Raw genomic sequence first — 18,779 nt, 5'->3', positions numbered from 1 at the left:
TACATTACAGGGAAGGAAATAAGACTCCTCTTGCATAGCAGTTTCCCCCATTCCAGGTTTTACAACAAGCTTGATTAGCCACTGTGTATAGGTAACAAGTTCAGGTGTGTCTTATCAAACGCCTAGCATAACCAGGAATGGATCCACCTGCTATGAAATGGGAGTCTTATTTCCATCCCTGAATTAAAAACCACTATACAATATGCTATCTTTATGTTTAATGACATGAAATATTTTAATGCCAGTTGTACAGAATTGTGTAAATGTTTTGTGTCACCAGTACTAACTGGGTAACACTTTACATTAAGTGTGTTAACTGTCTCTAATTACTGTGTATTTACATAGTAGTTACATAGTAAATAGATGTGCACTTACACACAATTACAATGTTATTCTGCATAATATAACCCTAACCCGAATCCTTTTCTGAAACAATTGTGTATTTATATGTATGGAGCAAAATGATTAGAGACACTTCATGGAAAGTGGTACCCTTGAAGAGAAACTCAAAGTGCCAGCTTAATGCGGGTTGCCTGTAAGAGAGAAGGGTCATGGAGGAAAAGCCGATGGATTTATTACTGCCCTGACTGGCTCATCCTTAACCTTGCACCAGATTGACGACCTGCTGTCAATCGCAATGCAAATCCGCTCCACGGATTTGCATTGGTGAGATGTGGCCCGTGAGTCTGCTGCCTGCAGTGGAGGCAGTGTCGTTTGCATAGGGAGCAGCTCTCAATAGCTGCTGGTTCAATTATTATTGTTTTTTCCTCCACCTGGTACTGAATCCATTAGATTCGGGGTGTAGTTATTGCATCACTTTAATTCTTTACCATAACTGTAGTTTTTGTGTATGTATATACTGTATATATACACTGCTGTGCAAAAGTCTTAGACATGCTGTATTTTTCTACTCTGATGCATTCAACAATTTCCTCAAAGCCTCCACTAGTGTTTTCTACTATTATAACAACCTTGACTTGCATAAAGAAGGAAAAACATTGAGTGAAATAGCTCGCATCACTTGATTTTCAAGGTGTGGTATCTGAAGCATAATCAACAAGCACAGAGAAACATCATCTGTAATTGACAAACCCAGGACTGGAAGACCCAAAAAACTGTCTAACAAGGATGAGCAATACTTGAAGATAATATCCTTAAGGAATAGAAAGAAGTGTTGAATTGACAACAGAACTGGCAGTCGTTGTCCATCAAATCAACAGTACGAAGGTCACTCTTGAAATCAGGACTTGAAGGATGTGTTGCAGTAAGAATACCTCTGTTAAGAAAGGGGAATGAGACTAAAAGACTAAAATATGCACAAGAACACAGAAACTGGACTATGGAACAATGGTCAAAGGTGCTTTGAGTAAATTGTTGATGCTCATAATGCATGTTCTTCCTCCTGCGGTCGCGCCCCTGCTGTCTCTTGCAGTGTATCTGTATTGCTCACTGCGCGAGGCTGTGTTTATTCTCTGCTGGGTGCAGTCAATCCTGCCACAGTGTGATTTGCTGCAGAGTCACTGGGCTGCTCTAGAGATTTGCTGAGTCACAGCGGGCAGCTGCAGGGTCCTGATTAGCCCTCACTTCCCTGCCCGGCTGCACGTCTCCCTCCCTGTGTTGCACTGAAGACAGGCTGGGTGCTGTGAGACCCCACTGCTGCTTTTCAGCTTGCATGCCTGGCTGGTTCAAGGGAGCTGCTCGATCATGATTAAAAGTCAAAGAAACAGGGGGTTCTCTTCCATCTAAACGACACCAGTGTTTGAATAAGTAATAGAGGCTCCAGTGTGATTAAAGTCAAGATCCTATCCATGTTGAGTTTATTTCTAAGCTGGGAGTTTGGTGGAATCCGTAACCTCAAACTCACAAGATAAATAGGTGCTGATATAGTTCTCTGGTACTGCTGGTAATGCCATGCGCATTCAACCATGCAGTGATATGTTATTGACTGTCATTTCGAAATATTAAAAAGTTCTCCCCGTTTATCAATGGCTTCTTTCTCAAATGCCTCAATGGATTACAATATACCATAGTGTCACTGTCTCCCTGCCATTGAAGACAATCTGGGGAAAAATATGTGTTTACCCTTATAAAAGCTTCCCATAGTAATAGCACTCCAAAGTGTTAATAAAGCATTGTGAAATTGTGGTAAGCATTGTAAAGAACAGCAAGGTATGGTGAAGCATATTAATAACCATAGCAACCCAGGGTCAATGCATAGTATAAACATGGGAAATGCTTGGAAAAAAAGTGTAAAAATACCAGCAGGAAAGCTTTTAATAAGAGAAGGGATCTTTGTTTTTTTTAAACCACAAACGCAGTAAGTTTGACAACAGATTACAGACGTGGAGGTCTTGCAAACATTTCTTTCCAAGCAGAGTGACAATCTGTCTGTTATGTTGGCTGTGGCTGAGGCTCATGTCTCTGGGTGCTGGTCCTGCGCCGCCCTGATTAGAGCGAGGCGTGCCCTATCTGCCCCTCCCAAGCCCCACTCCTCTTCACCACAGAGCGTCTGAGAGCCGGCCGTTACAAGCAGGCCGGGGTGATAAGACTTCACTTACCAGGCAGCCCAGTCCCTGCCCTCCGGTCTCCCAGACCTCAGATTTCACTGCAGCTTCTGATGTGCTCCCTGTTTCCTCTCTCTCTTTCTCCACGTTTGCCTTTGTCCGCATTTGAGGACAGGCTGCTTTGTATTTTTTTGGAGAATGTTATTTTAATCCTTTCACTAGATTGTTATGATAACTCTAATTTTGTTAACTGCAACAGTTAAGTCTAAATGTTTCTGTTAATTCTGCCAACACAGCCCTTCAGATGCTTTCAATATTAAATAAGAAACTGAAGCCTAAAAAGGATCCGTTTCCTGGTGTTTTTTCCTCCCCACAGTGATGCTGAAGCTCCATTTTCTATGTGTTGAGCTTCATAGCCGACGTGAAATTTCACTGCTCTGATTCCAAGCATGTCTAACTTGACTGTCCTCAAAATAGGACGCAACAGTTTACAGTCAAAACGAAGGATTTACAGTTTTTTTTTCTGTGCATGATTTAGATTAAATTACATAAATGCAGGTCGTGTTCTGATTTTTTCAAAGAAAACTGAATTTGGTACTTAATGGGTGAACGGGACAACTTGTACCACGCCTCACCATGCTGTCCTAGGATGTACACTGCTTGCATCAGCTTCACTATATTGTGAATATGCTTTACTGCTCTTCACTGTTCTTTTACTACGGTATACTGCAGCAGGCTTTAGACTGGAAATACAAGCGGCCCATTGAGCCTCTGAACACAAGCTGAATAAACAGAGTAAAGCAGCTGTGATCTTGATATCCCCTTTAATCAAGCCGCAGTGCCGCAGTGCATTTCCATGCCTTCAATCATTATTACTGACCCTCACTTTTATTACACTGATTATCTTTTGTTTCTGTGCTTTTAAAAAATGTTTTACTTTAATTCAGAATATGCAAATACTTCAAATACAAATACTGTGGATAGACTTCTCCTGCACCACTGCTGTGAGTTTGCACAACGCAACACGAAGTGATTAGGTAACAGGTTTTCATTCCTAGCGCTAATATTCAAATTTTTTTTTCCTAATTGAACAGGGATGAAAATAAGACCCCCCCCCACTCCCCCCCCCCCGCTGCATAACAGTTTGATCCATTCCTGGTTTTACCATGAGTTTAATCAGACAGAACTGAGCTTGTTACCTATACCCTGCGTCAAATCAAGCTTGTAGTAAAACCAGGAATGGATGAAACTGCTATGAAATGGGAGTCTTATTTCCATCCCCATTGAAGCAGAGAGATCTGCGACAGAAGAAAAGGCGGGTGAGCCAGTAATAACGTTGCCAGTGCTCACAACAAGTTGGCTGTGCCCACTTTTGAACCGCTTCTCCCTCCATCTGCATGGGCTCTGATAATGCTGTCCTGAATCTGAAGCGAGTAACCAGTGTGTCCAGTTCCCTCAGCCCTCGGCAGAGAGTTTAGCCTCTGGCACTGTAAGCACACATTAAGCAGAGTGGGAGAGGTACTTTGCATGCAGCTCATTTGCTAAGCAAAATAACCTCACAAGCCCTGTGTGTGTGTCAGGGTTATACAGGCACCCTGCAACTCAGTAATAAAACAGTAACAATAATATGATGTGTCAGTGCTGAGAGATTGTTTTTGTAATCTCTTCTCCCCCTGTGTGAAGCTGTTGCCTGATATAGCTGCTGGTCCAAGCGTTTAAAGTGATGCAAGCAATGGTGGGGTATAACTAGCAGTGACTGTACAGCTGTGGCCAAAGCTTTCGCGTCACCCTATAGAATTAACTCATTTAGCTTCATAAAGATGAATGAAACATGTTGAATTACATTCTGTTTTTTGGTTTTCCCGTATTCTTAATGACAAATGTGACATTTGGAAATCTAACATGAAATACTACTGTGCTACTATTATGGCTTCCGGTAGACCTTTTTTTTTTTTTTTGCGATATCATTTTGTAGTTTCTTTGATTACATGATGTTAAATAAAAGATCTAAATTGTGTTCCTATAGTCCTAAGATTCTTGGTGATGCTAAACTTTTGGCCATAGCTGTAGCTTCACCCTGAGGTTCTTAGAACACGAGGAGATTAGCAAAGTCCTGAACATTCTAGACTTTTCCCCCGCGTGTTACAGGCATGTATTTGAATAAGGGTTGGGTGACGAGGCTGACGGCTGTACGAATGCATCATTTATCATTGGGATTCCATGGCATTCTGCTTTGTAGGTACAGTGAGCACAAACTGTGAAAGGACCAGCTCCGGTTAGAAATGCCGGCCTCGCGACTGAAGCGTGAAGCAACAGTGTGGCTGAGTGTGGACAGACAGGTTCCCCTGCTCCTCCCTCCCCCCTCCTTCTCCCTCACTATCCTGATTTGCATTTCTCTCAGCTCTGGGGTGCCTGGAAATCAAACCGCAGCCCCGAATGGGCAACTGCATCTAAAAGTAGATTTGATTTTCCCGAAATTAAAAGATACTGATGGTGCCAAGTGATTCCACCTTCCTGAAACAAATGCAAAAAAGATGAGACACAGCAGATAATGCAGCAAGGGGTAGTGGGACTGTGTTATAGGGAGGCAGCGTGGCTTAGTGGTTAGAGCTGAGTGACAGGGAGGCAGCGTGGCTTAGTGGTTAGAGCTGAAGGACTGGGAGGTGGTGTGGTCCTAGTGGTTAGAGGTGAGGGACTGGGAGGTGGTGTGGTCCTAGTGGTTAGAGCTGAGGGACTGGGGGGCAGTGTGGTCTACAGAGCTGAGGGACAGGGAGGCAGCGTGGCTTAGTGGTTAGAGCTGAGGGACTGGGAGGTGGTGTGTTCCTAGTGGTTAGAGCTGAGGGACTGGGAGGTGGTGTGGTCCTAGTGGTTAGAGCTGAGGGACTGGGAGGTGGTGTGGACCTAGTGGTTAGAGGTGAGGGACTGGGAGGTGGTGTGGTCCTAGTGGTTAGAGCTGAGGGACTGGGAGGTGGTGTGGTCCTAGTGGTTAGAGGAGGCAACACCTTGTCCTTTACCCACCAGGTAAGTTAGCTTCCCTGAGCTCTCATCACATGCCGTCCTGGTACTTCCCCACAATGTATTAATAAGTAAGTGAAAAATTCCCTACATTTTGATTGATATGAATCCTGCTGTGAAGTTACCACCCTAACTGTTTTTAGCCCCATCACACCTTAACCAGGACGGCAGTACAAACAAACATTTGCATACAGACCACAGATTTGTTTACCAGCCATAACAGACACACAGCCGTGCTTTCCAACACTGATTTCTTTCTTTCTTTCTTTCTTTCCAGCTTCCTTCTGTGGTTTTTTTAAACATTATTTCTCATACGTTTCATTCCAGAATTCCCAACTGCTTTTTTTGGGGGTTTTTTTGCTGTGTATTTAAGTGTTGGAAATTAGCCAGAACAAACAAGCTAACACCCAGCTCCTCTCTGCCATAATCCCACGGCTCCAACATAATCAAGAGATCTGTAAGACAAGCATCGATCACACCTTTCACACATCTTTATATGGGAGACATATGAAAGACGCAAATGCATGATGATCTCAGATGAGTAGGATGCTGGGTTTTTTCCGCTATATAAATCAATGAAAAACTTTTTTTGTTCCGCTAGTTTCAATATTTCATGCCTGAAAGGGTTAAATAAAGTTATAATATGGAAGCCCAGCAATACACACGTATGGCACGAAACAGAAATATATATTAAAACATATTGTAATACATTCTACAGGTGAGAAAATATATTTTGGAAATTCATTTCAAGACAACTAAAAGCATTTTTTTAAACAGGTTTGCACAACGGAGATGCCTTTTTTATACAGCTATGAGTTATGCCATGAGCAAAACCAAATGAATCTAGCCATGTGAGCGACAGACCAGTGCCATAAAAAGTGTGTGCTATACCTGGCGGGTGTTTCCAATTCCTGGTCTTCTATAGCCTAGTTCACGGAATCCTCTGGTGCTGCATGTATATGTGGAAGGTGGTGATTAAGTCAGATTACAGCTGATATACAGTAATTTGTCAGTATACCGTAGTTGCTTATCAAGGGTTTTCTGTGACAGATTTCCTCAATGCTGCCCTGCGCAGGTGAAGCAGTGCTTACAGGTGAGATAAGATTGCCTGGCAGCACACAAAGGGCAGGCTGGAGCCTCATTTGCATGCATGACGTGAGAGGGTTTGAAATAAAAGAAAACAAAAAGGTCCATTTACCACAGGGCTGAGTTTGTCTCCTGTACCTACCTCCTCTCAGGTACTGCTGTCAAACATCCAGACCTTGAGGCTGAACCTACCTGCGCCCCCCGAACAACATTAGATAGCTGCTTTTATTTGCTTATCAACAATTTTAATGTGGCTGGGTGAAAAGGGATCATTGTAGCCTGTGGCAATCTACAAACATGCAAGATTTAGTGCTTTCTAATTGTAAAGCTGAGGGAACACAAAGCCCTTTTCTTCAGGATCAGTGGCTTGAAACCTGGTTCCAGGACACCGGGAGACCTTTGCTGTATCAAACCCCAAGTCTCCCCTGGACAGACCGAGGTGTCACTAGTAGGGCTGAATGTTTAAATGGTGATGCTTGCACAGCTAGTTTAAGAAGCAGAGCCTCGATGAATGGCTTCAGTTTTTTTTTAGTATTTGAAATTGGTTGGCAAGTGCGATCCAGATCCAGCTGCTGCCTGCGTTGTGTTTACTTGGAGACGCTGCGAGGGAGCGCCGCATGACATTTGTTTGGCAAAACAGTTATTGTAAATCATGAAGTGGAGCTGAGCGGCAGGTTCCTGGGGCAGAAAAAAAACCTGCACATGAGGTGTGTTCACTATAATTCAGTGATGCAGTTTCTGCTTAAATCCTTATTTACCGACTATGGGGGGCAGCTTCTGGAAAGACTCCTATAAAGACTGTGGAATACCTGAAGTGAGGTGGTTTAATAAATGGGGTTGTACAAAAATCAATGTTATTTGTTTGATCTATTCAGAGATACCAGGGTGTTTAGTAAGTAAGGGGTCTGAGTGAGGAAAAATATACAGCCCTTTCTGAACACACCTGGTACATAAATTATGCAACCGAAATAGCAAGCATGATACACTGGTCCTGGGTTTTATGTGAACTAGCTGTACATCATCAGGTCTTTATGTAGCTGCTCTTTAATTCTCTGCCAGGGTTGCCAATACAGTGCTGTATAGCATATGGCTCACTGGTGCCACTAAATACAATAGACATGTAGTGGAAAGGGCTCATGGATAGAGCAGGCATTTGCATTTTAGTGTGGCCTTATCACCGATGATAACACGCGCTGGTAAGGTAGTCGTTAACAGTTTATAAACGAGCGATCCCAGCTGAACACTAACTACCAGAGCTAAAAATAAAACCTGCTGGTATTATTACACACCACTGAGTGGGAACAGCCCTCCCTCTCTATGGCTGTTGCAGTTCTTATCTGTACAGGCCATTTGCAAACCCGCTCGACGGAAGAGATTTGCATTGAGTTCTAGGCACGTATTTGAATAGAGAGCCAGGAGGGCCAGTGCTTTGGAGCCACGGCTCTCAGAGATTTCGGACAGTTGAATATTAATCAGAACACATCTGTTATGGCATAAGAGTCTTGTAATGTAGGTTCTGGGATGGGTGGACCGCAGTGTGGGTGACTCGTGTGTTATTTTGTGTGTGGTGTATGCTTGTTTGTGATTCCTGGCTGACTCAGCAACTGTATCGCAGTTTGCAAAAGGAAAAAGGGAGAAAACAAAGCTACAGCCTGAAGATAGCAGGAAACAACTTGGCTGCAAGAAAGCTAAATTATTGCACCTGCTTTGCCTCGTCGTGGTATTAGCACCTGTCAGCCCAACAGGCAGATTTCAGGACGAGTTGTTTATTGCTAGTTTTTAACAATTTGATTTTGCTTCTACACAATGGAGCCTATTTACCTTGCTGGTCTGCTGTCTTTATTACACAATTACATGAAGATCAACACGGCAAAGCATGGAGATCCTATTCATTTATTCATGTATTTACACACATATTACATAGTTTTACACTGTCTTTAATAAATAATCCAGGAGACAAAATACACAATACATTTTTTAAATACTTTTTAATGTTTTAATTATACTGGTAAATCACTTCAAATATATATATATATATATACAATAATGAACTGTGCATCCCTAATTAGCTGCAGACTATATATACTGTATATATATATATATATATATATATATATATATATATATAGTCTGCAGCCTTATATTCTTCTTGACAAATATCTGTGTATATTTAGGTCATATTTTTTGGTTTAGAATATATTTCAATCAGAACTTTCTTGGTCTCGTTTGAAGCTGGCCAGTGCTGGTGGCTTTGTCTGCATATGAAATCTGTTGAATGAAGTTAAGTGAATCAAAACCTGAACTGCGTTTTTATAATCCGATGGGATAACCTTAAAAGGGAGAGTCTGCTTGCGTCAGGGGACTCCTCTCCAGTGCTGGACTCAGATATTTATATATATGGAAATAAGGTTCCTATTGCATAGCGGTTTCACCCATTCCAGGTTTTACTATGAGCTTGATTAGCCACGGTGTATAGGTAACAAGTTTGGGTGTATCTTATTAAACTCCTAGGAAAACCAGGGATGGATCAAACTGTTATGCAAGGGGAGTCTTATTTCCATCCCATAGTAAACAGTGCAGATAACCACTGAAGCATCAAGTTCTCGTTCTGTTCGGCCTATCGAAGGTCACAACGGATGTGATCTGAAGAGCCGGTCAGTGATTTCGGATGCTCTAAACAGCCCTCTCTAGAGGCAATCATGGAGGTTGGCTCGGACGGGCTGCTGGTCGCTCGCTCGGCTCACTTGAGTCCGTGCTGGCTCTCGTGGTGCCTCCGCAGGTCCACCTTCCTCTGGAAGCCCTTCCCACAGAGCTCGCAGCCGAAGGGCTTGAAGCCGGTGTGCTTGCGGCTGTGTGTGATCAGGTTGGAGCTCTGGCTGAATGATTTCCCGCACACCTGACACTTGTGGGGCTTCTCTCCTGCAACGCAAACACATTATAGGGAATCAGATTTTTTTTTAAAAGCTCGGGAATCGGAACACGCTGACGTTCGTCACTTCTAAGTATGTTTACTTGTGTGACAGGGTGGAGCCCACACCCCACAAGAGAGCATCTTAACCGCTGTGCAAAAGAGTGGGGATTTTTACAGCTTTAACCTCATCTTATCTCACACACATTGAGTATACAATCTATAAAGGCAGTTTGTCACACAATTACACTTGCAAGCTATTTACAGAATTAACCCAATCATGTCTCTTAAATACATCAACATTAGGGGAGGTTAAGGCGTCCTTTTGGATCAGACTGTCTTGTACTTTTTCAAGGTCTCCCAGGCTGGCTGTTGAATCTTCTTTTCTATAACGCCTGGCCCAGGGGAGTGTGTCAGTTCCTTACCGGTGTGGATGTAGGTGTGCTTCTTCATGTCGGATTTCTGGTGGAAGCGTTTGCCGCAGTACTGGCAGGGGTAGGGCCGCGTGTCCGAGTGGATCAGGAGGTGAGTGGACAGCGTGGACGAGCGCTTGAAGGTCTTCCCACACATCTTACACTCGAAGCTCCTCTCCTGGGGGGGTGGGGGGTGCAAAAACAGGGGTGCAAACACAGCGTTATTATTTCAGTGGATAAGCTCTGTGTTTAGACTGAGGTGTTTACAGCAAAGGATAATATAAATATATTAGAAGTCATTCAAGTTTAATAAAAAACAGACAAAAAGCTTATATTAACATAATCTATTTATTTAGATTCTGTTGTGGTTTAAACGTTAATACGGAGATGTGACTTATAATGTGATTATATATATATATATATATATATATAATTGATTAGGTGTCTCTTGTGAGATAATAATATAAGGAGACATTGCAGGTAAGCAACAACGCATATACATTTTTATATACAGTACAAGTTATCTACAGAAGCCTGTGCAGACCCGGTCAGTGGCAGGTTCTGATTGCCAGGCTGGTTTCTCATACCTGGGAGTGGACGTTCATGTGCTGCTCCAGGCTGACCGCATGGCCGAAGGTCTTCCTGCAGATGCTGCAGCCAAAGGGTCTGGTGCCGCTGTGTGACCGGCGCACATGGACCTCCAGTCCATGAGGAGTGGAGAAGACCTGGGAATGCAAGAACTACCACGCTTAACAACCGCATCGCAAACCCAGCACATACTGCACAGCTAGCAACCTGTCCACAAACCCAGCACACACTGCACAGCTAGCAACCTGACCACAAACCCAGCACACACTGCACAGCTAACAACCTGACCACAAACCCAGCACACACTGCACAGCTAACAACCTGACCATAAACCCAGCACACACTGCACAGCTAACAACCTGACCACAAACCCAGCACACACTGCACAGCTAACAACCTGACCACAAACCCAGCACACACTGCACAGCTAACAACCTGACCACAAACCCAGCACACACTGCACAGCTAACAACCTGACCACAAACCCAGCACACACTGCACAGCTAACAACCTGACCACAAACCCAGCACACACTGCACAGCTAACAACCTGACCACAAACCCAGCACACACTGCACAGCTAACAACCGGACCACAAACCCAGCACACACTGCACAGCTAACAACCTGACCACAAACCCAGCACACACTGCACAGCTAACAACCGGACCACAAACCCAGCACACACTGCACAGCTAACAACCTGACCACAAACCCAGCACACACTGCACAGCTAACAACCTGACCACAAACCCAGCACACACTGCACAGCTAACAACCGGACCACAAACCCAGCACACACTGCACAGCTAACAACCTGACCACAAACCCAGCACACACTGCACAGCTAACAACCGGACCACAAACCCAGCACACACTGCACAGCTAACAACCGGACCACAAACCCAGCACACACTGCACAGCTAACAACCTGACCACAAACCCAGCACACACTGCACAGCTAACAACCTGACCACAAACCCAGCACACACTGCACAGCTAACAACCTGACCACAAACCCAGCACACACTGCACAGCTAACAACCTGACCACAAACCCAGCACACACTGCACAGCTAACAACCTGACCACAAACCCAGCACACACTGCACAGCTAGCAACCTGACCACAAACCCAGCACACACTGCACAACTAACAACCTGACCACAAACCCAGCACACACTGCACAGCTAACAACCGGACCACAAACCCAGCACACACTGCACAGCTAACAACCTGACCATAAACCCAGCACACACTGCACCGCTAACAACCTGACCACAAACCCAGCACACACTGCACAGCTTGAGTGTTTAAAGAAATGGATGAAATATCTATCTGTTCAATTCCTGTTCCGTTGATCTGCATACCTTTCTCATCTTCTAGATTTCATTTTAAATTGCATGTTACTCTTTGTGGAGGGCTATATCACATACTGAAACCAGTAGGAAGTATTGGGTTGAGGTATTGGGTTGAGGTATTGGTTGAGGTATTGGGTTGAGGTATTGGGTTGAGGTATTGGTTGAGGTATTGGGTTGAGGTATTGGTTGAGGTATTGGTTGAGGTATTGGTTAAGGTATTGGGTTGAGGTATTGGTTGAGGTATTGGGTTGAGGTATTGGGTTGAGGTATTGGGTTGAGGTGTTGGTTGAGGTATTGGGTTGAGGTATTAGTTGAGGTATTGGTTGAGGTATTGGGTTGAGGTATTGGGTTGAGGTATTGGTTTGAGGTATTGGTTGAGGTATTGGTTTAGGTATTGGGTTGAGGTATTGGGTTGAGGTATAGGGTTGAGGTATTGGGTTGCGGTATTGGTTGAGGTATTGGTTGAGGTATTGAGTTGGATTCATCATGCAGGTCCCTTTCTCTCCTCTCCAGCACACAGTGAATAGTGAAACCCCAGTACCTTGTTGCAGGTGATGCAGTGGTAGGTGTCGGAGCTGGGGGAGTAGTGGGTGCTGTAATCCAGGGGCTGCTGGGGTTCGGGGGTCTCCTTCATGCGGGTCCCATACAGGCTGCTGGCTCTCTGCAGGAGGCTGGACTGGAAGTTGCAGGAGAGCTGGCGGAAATCATAGGCAGCGTGCAGAGAGTCCCAGGGGAACGAGGGCTTGTAGTAGGGAGGGGAGGGCAGCTTATGCATGGGAGGCACTGAGCATAAAGAAAGAGGTGGAATTAGTATCACAGAGTAATACAACCAGCCCCCTGGACAACTCGCTCCTGCCAGATTAGGCTAGATGCACCTTGACTAAGTACCTACCGGCTTTTCTTAAGCAACTACAAAGGTTCAGTCCTTTTGGTGACCAGTAAATGAAACTGACTTTTTTTTCAATAGAGATGGATTTGACAGGCCACAATGAAAATTATTAAAGGGTTTAAGGGTGTCATGATTTATTCTTGAGTGTAATGGGATTTTACTAATTGCATAGCGCCACCTGGTGGCCAGAACAGAATTTTAAAATCTTCCTTACCGGGACTGCAGTAAGAGGGGAGCCCCTCGCTGGGGTGCTCTTCCACTGTCACCCCCCCTTTGGGACTCCCCTCTTGTTTAATGTAGGGGTACTCCAGGCATTGCCCGTTGACAGGGGGCATGTCCTCCTCTGGGGGCGATGGCAGCAGAGCTGTAGATTAGTTAATGGTTATCAGTGCCATCCTGCTGTAGTCATAATCGTGAAAATAGTGAAGCTATGGAACGCTGCTGTGTTTCCTGGGGATTTAGGATTTATGGAGGGCACCAAGTTGTTTTGGGGAGGGCACCTTGTGGAAAAGGTCACCCAAGTCAAATAATTCACACCGTGAGATGACGGCGCCCTCGAAACACGCAGATTAGAAATCGTTATTGTATTTTGATATTTGTGTTTAACTTTATCTTTATTGATCATATGTCATAGATTTTTTTTCTCAATCTGGGTTCTGAACTGGATGGGGGGGGGGGGGGGGGGGTGAATGGTCCCCTAGGCCCTTGGCACAGGCAATGCATTTAGGAACCCCAATCTCTTAGAAAACAGGGTCCGATTCTAGGGCGTGTTCTGTATTGAAACATGTGGTCCAGGGGAACACCTGTTATGTTTAGAAACGACAGAGGGTTCTATATACAATATAGAACTATTAGGGGTTCCGTGATTGGATGTTTCATATTTGGAACCTATTTTTAGACGTTAGTTATGAAATAATAAGTTGAGTAACTGTTTGTGAAAGTTACTATTTTACAAGTCCCAAAGTGATTGCTGGCTGACTGGATAACAGATATAAAGGAACTAGGATGTTGCCGATTGTTTTAAAATATTGCATTTTTTTTAAGTGGTGTCGCATAAACGGGCGCCTCGAATATCGGTGATTCCCCTAAATATTTGGAAAAAGGAACTACGTGTGTTTTTTTTTTTTTGCCTCACATCGCATCCGAATACAGACAGCGCTTTCCTGGCAAAAAGCCCCGCAGCAAACTGACAACCGGATCAACTCCCTGCCTCTGCCTGGGTGGGATAAAAAGGTAGAACTGTCTTCATTTGAATGCAGATGTTTTGCATAAAGTCCCACAACCGCCTTGTCCTAACTGCTTTCACGCCAGGGATTTTAATGAAGCAAAGCCGTGGCAGGAACTCGAACGCAACCCGACCCTGGAAGTTACTGCGTTTGGAAACGCTGCAGCCGGTTCGCGTGCTGCCCGCTTGTTTTTCTTTCAAACGGCAGGCATTTCTTGAGTGACAAATTGTTTACCTTGAAAACCACGATAACAGACTCTGAGACCGGTTAGCTTTGTCAACTTAAAAAAACAATGTTTAACCTAGTCATTAAAAACTAATATATATTAAAAGTTTAACACATAAACAGATCAGTAGAATAGAGTAATATACGATGTATGTTCCATAATATTAACTAATTCCTATTTGAAGGCGGTTTATACACGTGCTTACATGAATTTATAACCCAAACGTGCTTTCTAAATGTCGTTAAATGCAGTATTGATAGTGCAGCGGAGGGACTTACCCGTGCTGTCAGGTACAGTTGATGGCTCCAGTGATGTAACCGGATCATCCTTCTCATACCGGTGCAGGTTGTAAGTGTGAGCCTTCTTGCTCTTGACGAGGAATGAACGCGGCATTGTGGAGCTGTGTCCTGTGGATCAATGAGAATACAGTGACATCTCTGTGCAGCTGTGTGCTGGGCAGTCATTCTGTACAGCGGATAGAGCCCTAGAATCCACCGCCTTCAAAGCGTGTCCACTTTCCTTGGAATAAAACAACACTTAAAGCGTCTAGCAGCATTTGCATTGATTTTACTCTGTTTTATTGTATATGTTAAAGGTAGCCAACTTAGACAATCAGATAAGTGGAATTGAGTTAATATATATATATATATATATATATATATATATATATATATATATATATATATTAATGTTTTCAGAAAGAGAAAAACTGCACATAAACTTTATTTTTTTGGAGGGTCATTGTGTCGACTAGGGTTTTAAATATGATATTGTCGAGGCACTCTTAATCTATAATATTCAGATTGTTTGCCCTATTGGTTTTTAGCGCTGTCACCAATATAAGACTAGGCAAGAATTTAAAAAAAAACAGTTTTAAGTGAATAAAACAACAAACTGTATTTTGTTTGATTTAAACTTAGAGATTTCATATTTTATCTTTCCATATCACACTTGTAATAAACTGACGAACGTCAGTGCTTTCTTTCAATATCGTTTAACCCGTCGTTTTAATTCAGTATAACACACATTAACATTAAACCCCGAAGAATGAACTTTACATTTGAATTCTGTCACGTTAGTTTTCAGAAATCTAAAATCATTCTGCCTAACTTTAAAGACGCAACTGACATTGTATACTGTAATAGTCTGTTTTACAAATAACAAAACGATCGAATGTAAATGTTTTTGCTGAATGATTTAACACTAACACATAAATGTTTTTTTTATAGTAAAATATACACTTTAAACGAGAATATATATATCTATACAATTATATAATAAAAAGCGTGAATACAAAGAAAGCGTAATTAATATAGTTTCGAACTTACCCGGAATTTGAAATTCCTCTTTCAGTGAATGTTTAAGAATCGTCTTGCTAATTAATATTCTTGGTGTTTAAACGAATTCTTGTAACTTTTTCTTTTCGTCTTGCTCTGTCCTGGCGTCCTATATCCTTCTTTCAAATTCTACAGAATACATAAATAACCCTGTCGCCCTTTTCTGTCTTTCTGTCTCTCTCTGTTCCCTGATTTTTCAATCTGATAATTCTGTGGTAGAATCTGACTCTGGTGAGTCAGCCAATGACAGCACAGAGACGGACAGGAACATTTGCCTAAAAAAATAAGAAACAACTCTGGGGACTACGGGATCATTAATTTGCTCAAAACAGTTACACAGCGTGTTCAGATTACTACACCGTTTCAAAAATTCAATTGAAATGCGTATTTACCATATTCTACACGTTCCAAGCGGTTTGAATTGCATAAGCAGACACTGCATCTCTCTGATCTCATTTGAATTGCTCAACATAGCTGCACTGTGCCTTACCTGTAACACTCAATTGAACCCTCTGTGGTTCAGTTAATGTAAATAAGAATGGTTCTTTATAGAACGTAATATAGTTCCAATAAAAGCATATAGATGCAAAGCAGGATCGTTCTTTTTATGTTGAACAATATAGTGTGACCCAGGCAAAGACATAACGGTTTAAAAGATGTTTTGAAAACATTTGTAACATCTGACATCTTATATTGGAAGCGCTCGTGCTGTATGAGTATCAGCTCTTGAAACAGGATGACGGTGGATTGGTAGAGGACAGCTTTAAGCTGTTTGTATCAAAGTCTGGTCAATAGTTCAAATCGCCAGTGCGTAATGGAAAGGTAAACACACGTTAAAACGGTCCCCGGTCTCCTCTGTAGCATGCGCCACGTCAAAAAGGTATACATTCATACAGAAGCTGAATACACATTTAAAATGATATACCACTGTTATCAAAGATTGGAAACGTGTAGTAAAAAAGTTTATTTTATCCTCAAAAATATATATTTCATGATATTCCATAAAAATATCGCAGTGTCAATTGGCTATTTTCACTAGAGCTTGATTTGTGAATTTATTTATGTCTCTGAATCCTCCCCTTTTTTCGAATCCAGTATACAATAAAAACAAATGTATTATTTTAACAGTTTTAGAATATACTTTTGACGTACAAAAAAAACTACCAAAATAAGAATGACATTATATAAATAGTAAAATGTCTTTAAAATATGTTAGAAAATATGCCATTCTTATACATTTACAGTTTAGGTACACTACACCAAACACCAAACACGCACTGCCGACTGCGTGCGTGCGTGTGTGCGTGCGTGTGTATTGTATCTATCATAGTTTTTTTTTTAGTTTTTTTTTTTTTTATGAATTATCATGATAACCACCATGAAAATACAAAGCTGCGTTCTTGTGTCGTCGCGGTTAATCAGTTCACAATAAAACACTGGAATGGTCCAGTCTGATATTTGCTGACAGCAGGACACGAGTTTACGGGGTTTGCATTTGGAACGGTGTAGGGTAAACTGCACACTTGCTTCGTTGTTGAATATCTAATTTCCATAACCGTGGCGCCTTGATTAATTATCTGTTGAACGTTAGCGGTGTTTGGATCCGTCGCCGTTTAGATCAATTGAATACTCCTAGAAAATGTGTTTGAGTACAGCGGAAACACATTGTATAATAATAATAGTAATAATAATAATAATGTATTTTTTAGCCGACGCCCTTATCCAGGGCGACTTACAATTGTTACAAGATATCACATTATTTTTTACATACAATTACATTATTTTTTTACACATTATTTTTTATTTCAAAATAGCTACCGGTAATCATAAACACACACACACACACACACACACACACACACACACACACACACACATATATATATATATATATATAATTAAAAAAGGAAAAATTAAGTATACTAAAAGGAGCAATATTTTATATTTTAAAAAATAAGGTAATGTAGGCACACTAATATGTGATTAATTGATTTTATATATGTGTGTGTGTGTGTGCGTGTGCGTGTGCGTGTGCGTGCGTGCGTGCGTGTGTGTGTCTGTGTGTGTATTTTATTTTTTTCAATACACCACACTGTAATTTACTAATATACCGTGTCCGGTCAATGTGTTGTCCACACATGCATTTACTCTCTTTATTATCCCTGTGGTCAATTCACGGGTTGCAATAAGATTTGTGTGAAAAACACAAAACAGTTCTTTATTAGGTAGTAGGGTTGTCGAGATCGTCCCGGTTTTGAGGAAGATGTCCCGGGAATTCAAAATGCCTTTCCGGGACACTAAACGCCAGCACCATAAACTGAGCACAACTTAAATAAAGCAGGATACAATCTTACTGCAATATGAATTGGTTGTCAGTCCTACAGCAGTAATCAGTTTCCTATTGGATGAATAGAGGATTTCTAAACAGAGGTTAGATTAGGTAGTCAGTTGACGTTTTAAAGACTGTACTGTATTTGTTTCAACAGTGTAACAATATAAACGATTTGTTTCACTCTGAGTCACTGATATGTTTTCTGCACATACCGGGTGCTGCTTGTATGTGTTTGAAACCTGTACGTGTGAACGTTACTGTTTAACCGGTGTGATTTTATCGACGCCTTTTCTCCGCTCCCAAGGCAAAAAACAAAAAAACAAACTCGAACGCCACCTGGTGGCCGAACCGCACTGCAGCCTTCCAACAACAGTACGGTACGTCGTGTTTGTGGTATGGTTTTTAAACTCCTGGTTTTGTTTTTAGTAAAGTGTTCGTCTCTGCCCCAAGACTTCTTTATAACGCACAGCAGTTCAAACTCAATCAGCAGCACGCAGAGATCAAATCATAGAAAAATAGTGTCTATTTGTGAATGTGGGCTGAAGGAGAATCATTGGCAGGAGGTTCTAATTCCAAAATCCGATCTTTGAAACCAGGGAAAGAAATGTATGTTCTTGCACTGTGGCCCCACACAAACTTTTACTGATGTCCCGCGATCTGAGCAGTCTGCCAGCACCCCAAAAGCTCCTCAGGAACCCCGAAACGAAAATGTGCAGAATGCGCCTGTAATGTGTCCTGCCCATGGCTTCAGAGTGTGCAGGAGTAGTGTACGTGTTTGAAGTTGTAATGTAGTAAAATGCCCAGTAGATGGCGGTAAAGACATCAAAAGCTGTCAGTGTTGGTTGTTCTATCCGCTATTTGTGTGTGTGTGTTTTTTAAAATGTTTTTCTATAACAT

The 18,779-nt window shown here is 42.3% G+C and overlaps 1 protein-coding gene across 2 annotated transcripts; it reads right to left on the bottom strand.

The window, feature by feature from the left end:
• Positions 1-8,517: 8,517 nt before the first annotated feature.
• On the bottom strand, positions 8,518-15,947 carry LOC117964704 (zinc finger protein Gfi-1b-like). Of its 2 annotated transcripts, XM_034909099.2 has the most exons (7): positions 15,542-15,947; positions 14,492-14,620; positions 12,976-13,125; positions 12,414-12,655; positions 10,514-10,651; positions 9,939-10,104; positions 8,518-9,524 (listed from the first exon to the last, which is right to left on the bottom strand). In XM_034909099.2, the coding sequence occupies exons 2-7, from the start codon at positions 14,604-14,606 to the stop codon at positions 9,346-9,348; spliced, it is 990 nt and encodes a 329-aa protein (XP_034764990.1). In that variant the 5' UTR covers positions 14,607-14,620; positions 15,542-15,947; the 3' UTR covers positions 8,518-9,345. The 2 variants fall into 2 exon arrangements, with proteins under 2 accessions (XP_034764990.1, XP_034764992.1); XM_034909101.2 differs by lacking the exon at positions 12,976-13,125 and having other exon boundaries at positions 8,523-9,524; positions 15,542-15,944.
• Between the last annotated feature and the right edge of the window lie 2,832 nt (positions 15,948-18,779).

This window comes from Acipenser ruthenus, chromosome 15, assembly GCF_902713425.1.
Source record: "Acipenser ruthenus chromosome 15, fAciRut3.2 maternal haplotype, whole genome shotgun sequence".
Lineage (NCBI taxonomy): Eukaryota > Metazoa > Chordata > Actinopteri > Acipenseriformes > Acipenseridae > Acipenser > Acipenser ruthenus.
The sequence above is the reverse complement of the archived record's forward strand: the minus strand, read 5'-3'. Positions and strand labels throughout refer to the sequence as shown.

Excerpts from the sequence above, each read along its gene's own strand:
- LOC117964704 (XM_034909099.2), bottom strand. The coding sequence starts at position 14,606 with ATGCCGCGTTCATTCCTCGTCAAGAGCAAGAAGGCTCACACTTACAAC. Across the intron at positions 10,652-12,413 it reads ACTGCATCACCTGCAACAAG|GTCTTCTCCACTCCTCATGG; the intron begins GTACTGGGGTTT and ends TTGCATTCCCAG. Across the intron at positions 9,525-9,938 it reads GCACACCTACATCCACACCG|GAGAGAAGCCCCACAAGTGT; the intron begins GTAAGGAACTGA and ends TTTGCGTTGCAG.